General features: G+C 44.8%; 1 protein-coding gene across 3 annotated transcripts in view; it reads left to right on the top strand.

Moving 5' to 3' along the window:
• Positions 1-841: 841 nt before the first annotated feature.
• Positions 842-5,229, top strand: part of LOC308586800 (potassium channel, subfamily K, member 16-like) — a 32,698-nt gene continuing 28,310 nt past the window's right edge. Inside the window, exon 1 of one of the 3 annotated variants that reach the window (XM_081193886.1) lies at positions 842-955. In XM_081193886.1, coding sequence (XP_081050012.1) covers positions 857-955 — 99 coding nt within the window. In that variant the 5' untranslated portion in view covers positions 842-856. Of the gene's footprint in view, positions 956-1,623; positions 3,234-5,229 lie in introns of those variants that run through there. The other 2 variants (XM_081193885.1, XM_081193888.1) reach the window with 2 other exon arrangements.

The following is a 5,229-nucleotide window of genomic DNA, read 5'->3' as shown; positions in this document are numbered from 1 at the left end:
TTGAGAGGAAAGAATGTCCTGAGGTACTGCCAAGTGAAGTGTGTGTGAATGCATCTCTGGGGAGAAGGGATCTGTGCTTTTGCTTGGGTCACTTTTCCCGTTCCACAGTATTGACTGTCCAGCCGCCACCAGAAGGAAAAACCCCCTTCTGCGTATGCCTACCTTTTCCATCCCACTCTTTTTCATCCCTTTTTAGGGTCATAGTATAATCGGAGTGAAGTTGAAAATGAGGACAGCCAAGATCTCTTGGTACTTGTTTGGACAAAGAGGGGGGAATTCTGAATGCTTAAGACCTCAGGCCTCCACTGGAAGACAAAGAAAAAAGCACACCATAAAGAAGATAGTCTAAATATAGCTTTGCTAGGGAGATATGCACATATATGTGCACAGGTGGCAGCAACACACGCTTCGTGCAGTAACAGAAGATGCCCCAAATAAAGGCAATTTAATAACGTGTGGACAATCTCACAACCCCCTTGTGATGTGCCTAGCATGGCCAGGAGATAAGTTGGACTTTGATTTGAAAGTGGCGCCAAATGTAATTTCTATACAGTGGTACCTCTGGTTGTGAACGGGATCCGTTGCGGAGTCCCGTTCACAACATAAGCAGAACGCAACCCGCGTGCGCGGTTCGCGATTCGCTGCCTCTGCGCATGCACGTGATATCATTTTGTGTGTCTGCACATGCGTGAGTGCCAAAACCCGGAAGTAACCCTTTCCAGTACTTCCGGGTCACCGCGGGACGCAACCTGAAAACGCTCAACCTGAAGCAAATGCAACACGAGGTATGACTCTAATACCCAGAGAAACACACAACAAAAACATTCTATATGCATAGATAAAACATACTTTGCAGATGGAAGCCATTGTGGATGCTGTGCTAAATTGTTTCTTCTTTTTTCCCTTGGAAAAAAATATATATTGGGGGGGAAAGAGTTCTAATTTATTTATCCGGGTAAGGAGAGATTTAACCTCAACCAATGCAGAATTTGAACAATGTTCTGTTTCAACCACATTCAAAGAACACTGGTCCACAATATTGAGGGAAGCTGGGCAAGTTACATCCCACATTATTCCCAGTTTCTTGGTAGCCTGCTGGTTCTTAGTGAGATGGAGTCATTCCCATACTCCCCAGCTTTTCTCCAGTGAAAATAGGGACATCCTAAGGATCGTATCAAAAACAGGGATGGAAACTTGGAGAGTCTACATTCCTTAACAAATGCACTCCATTTAGAAAGCTTAGGGATACGGGGAGCTTCCTTACACAGAGTCAGACCAGTGGGTCATTTGGCACAATACGGTCTAGACTGACCGCAAGCGGCAATTCAGAATTTCAAACAGGAATTTGGAAATGCTGGAGTTTGAACTCAGGACTCGCTGCCTGCTAAGCAGATGTTCTACCACTCGGTTTGGGAAAGGAGATTCTTCCATCTCAATGCTGATGCTTGGATGTTCAGCTCCCATACAGCTGGAGGCACTCCCACAACGACAACAAGGGGCTGTAGCCAACAATTTTTTTTTTCATTCTTTATTAAATTTATACACCGCCTTTCATTTCAAGGTCTCAGGGAGGTTCACAAGAAAAAAAAATACAGGGTAAAAGGACAAAACAAATAGTTAAAACAAAGCCCAAAACAAAATAATGCCCTCCACTCCCACAAACACATTTAAAAGGCCGTAAGAACAGGCATACTAAAAATTAATAGATCTGAGTTCGTCATGCCCCTTAATGCAAATATTGCCAATGTATTTCACATCTGGCAACCAGTGTGCTCCTCGGGTTTCAGATACAACACGGGCAGACAAGAAAGAGTCTGGGACGCAAATTTTCATGGCCCTCTAGCGGCTAAGGTGGCTCATTTACCAGAAGTAATGTAGTTTGTAGTTTGATCAGCATCGAGTTGTATACTCGATGCTGATCAAACTAAGCTTCTGAAAAGAAGAGTGGCATGTTGTGATGGAAAATACTGACTGTCACTCGTGATTCATTCTCCATTGGGGATTTCACCTGAGGGAAAGGGAAACAGAGGGCTGGCGCAGCGGCGCCAGGGAGAGAGAGAGCCATTTCGCCGTTGCATATTAAGAAGTGGCAGCGCCGTGATACGAAGTTAAAACCCCCACAGAAACGTGCCCACAGATACAGAACATCCAGTTTAATAAAGTACTGAGGTTATTTTATTGAAAGAAGAATTTTTTTCTGTCAGAAAATGGCCAGCAAGCACCAGGCAAAAGAGACTCGGGATGACCCAGTACAGGGAGCTGTTGCATCTGAGGAGAATCCTAATACTGAATTAGAAATGCTGAGGCTAGTATTAGAATTGGCTAAAGTTGAAGCAAAGTAAGAAAGAAAGAAAGACTTAAAGTTGAAACAGAGAAAGAAAGACATAAGTTGAAGCAGAGAAAGAAAAGGAGAAAGCAAAAATAGCAGCTGAACAGGCCAGAATTGCAGCTGACATTCAGTTAGCACAGATACAGGCTGAGAGAGATATGGCAGAGCGAGAGAGCAGATTAGCTCATGAGGGAAAAGAAAAAGAAAGAAATGCCAGGTTAGCCCAAGAAGAAAGAGAAAGGGAGGCCAAGATGGCCCATGAAAAAGACATGTTTCTTTTAAAAATGGAGGAAATTAAGCTGAGAGCAGAACTGCTACATCCATTGGTAGGGGTGGAGACTTTACCTCAGCTAAGGTGAAGAGATTTCCCTAAGTGTGTCAAAGGCATTCCTGCTAAGTTTTGAACAGACCTGTAAGGACTTAAATATTCCTGAGGAAAACTGGATGCTGTATTTACATCCACAGATATGTGGAACTTTGAGTGAAATATACTCAGATTTAAGAGAAGATGAAACCTCTGATTATCTCACATTCAAAGAAAGAATGAAAGGGCGGTTTGGTTTAACTGCAGAGCAAAGCAGAAAAGCCTTTTGTGACATTAAAAGAAACTTATGCGCAACTGAGTAGCCGTATTGATAAAGCTCTGGACAGATGGGTGGAAGGAAGTAAAATCAAAACCTTTGATGAACTTAAACAGTTGATCAGTTTAGAGTAATTTTATAGACAGGTTCCTGCACACCTACGCTGGTTCCTTAAAGATAAGAAACTGGAAACAGTAACTGAAGCCTCTACCGTGTTAGTTGAAATCGAAGGAGACTTAGGGGGAGCATTAGTACCCAGTCCCTTCAAGAAAAATAATGCCTGGAAACTCAGAGAGAACATTGGGACTCAGAACGACAACCCTGTAAGGCGGACCTCTCCTACACAATACAAACCTAAAGGAGTAATTTGTCAGGAGGAGGGTCACAAATTTTCACAGCCTTCTAGTGGCTAGGGTGGCTCATATAATAAGTCAATCCTTTATTAGGCATAGCAAACCACACATCATCAAACAAACACCGTATACAAATTGTGCAAAATACGAGCTCAGCATAACAAGGTTTGTCCCAGTCAGATCTTTAACGCCAGAGAAAATCAATTTGCATAAATAATACAATATAACACTACCACATCGCCAATCAATTAAGAACCACTAAATCTCTTTATAATGGCCTAGCCTTTCTACATGGACAGCACTCAAAAATTCAGCCACTAGTACAGTAATTTGATCATTCCTGTCCAAGAGCAGGTCCTGAACCGTTGGTGGCATAGAATTGAGCCTGTTGAGTTGCAAAGGCCTCTAATAATTGTCTTCTGGCATAAATGCCAAAATCACAAGAAAAGAAAATATGCTCCAAAGTATCAGGTTCCTGTTTACTACATTTGCAGAGACGCTCTGCTTCTGGGAGAGCTAAATATCTTCCCCTTATTTCATGCTGTTAAGGTACTGCAAGGTTCCTTGTTGTCTTCCCTGGCCTAGAAACAGAAAGGGGAATCAAGCCATCTTGGGGTGTTGATGATGTTCTTAAGAGTACAGCACAGCACTATTTTCATTAGTGGGGTAGAATAGCTGAAAATAATTGTCAGGGACGTGGCTGAATCGAACGCCTGGGAAGAGTCAAACTCTGAAGATCAAGGAATGCCAGTCCAGAGAGAGCCAGAGTCTGACTCTGGAGACGAAAGAATGCAGACAGAGCAGGAGTGGGTTAGCTTGGCTCCCCCCTTCACCAAGAGTTCCCAGACTCAGATAGAGCAGCAGACTCAGACAGCTCGCAGGCAGGAGGAGGGGGAGAGACAAATGGCATTGAGGGGGTTGCTATGCAACCAGCAGAGAAACAGCGTTCAGAGGGCTCTTCCGAGAGCGGGAGGGAATCCACCCACCTTCTCCCCAAATCAGAAGGGCTGAAAGGGTTAAAGTGCAATAGAAGTGCAAAAGAGGAAGGTCTGGACTTTGGCACCCTTCGTGGTGTGACAGGAACGGAGACTCAAAGTGACCGACTCGTAGCAAAGAGCGGCAGGCTCAGAGCCGTGCTCTGGGTATAATTTGTAAATAAACGTACCGTAAACCTGCCAAGAGAGTCATAAATTTTTATTGGGACTTGCTTACCTGCCTGAGATCATTATAATAATATGCAGATATATTTCACATTTGGTAAACCTTGGGTTTCAGATGGGGGGGAAATTATAAGTTATTTAGGAGACCACTGTAAGCAGATGGAAACATTAGCAGGATTTTGCTTTCACTTGTAGTGTAACAATTACCATGGATAATATGGTTTGATATAAAAATTGGAGTATGGAAGACTATGTAGAAATAAATGTTTAAAATGGGACTCCATGGAGGGGGTGCGGGGAGTCCTGAAATTTGGGAGCCAGAACATTCGAGTTTCAAGGCGTTTGGCTTCCAAGGTTCCACTGTACTTCACTGGCCCCATGAGACCTGTCAATCCTAGTTATTAGGGAAGAGGATGGCATTCAGGGACGCGGACTTAGAAAAAATATTGGGGGGGCCCGGGAAAGCTCATGAATAATAAATAAGCTCATGAATATGCAAATAAAGTGGCTCCGGCCCTAAATAGGGCAAGCCACGCCCCCCCAGCCAGCCGATTGGCTGGCTGGGAGGTGTGGCCAGTCGGGATTCCCCTGTTCTCGCGGGATTTCCGGCAGTGCCTCCGATTAGGGCGCGCGGCTGGCTGGCTGGCGAAGGAGCAGGTGAGGAGGAGGCGGGGGACGGCGGCGGCGCTCTGCTGAAAGGGCGCCCGCCCGAGATTATTGGGGGGGCTCAGCCCCCCAAAAAATTTTTTTGAGGGGGCTCGAGCCCCCTCAAGCCCCATGGAGTCGGCGCCTATGATGGCATTGCT

This window comes from Podarcis bocagei (assembly GCF_964188305.1).
Source record: "Podarcis bocagei genome assembly, chromosome: 1".
Lineage (NCBI taxonomy): Eukaryota > Metazoa > Chordata > Lepidosauria > Squamata > Lacertidae > Podarcis > Podarcis bocagei.
Note: the sequence above shows the minus strand (reverse complement) of the source record. Positions and strands in the feature narration are given on the sequence as shown.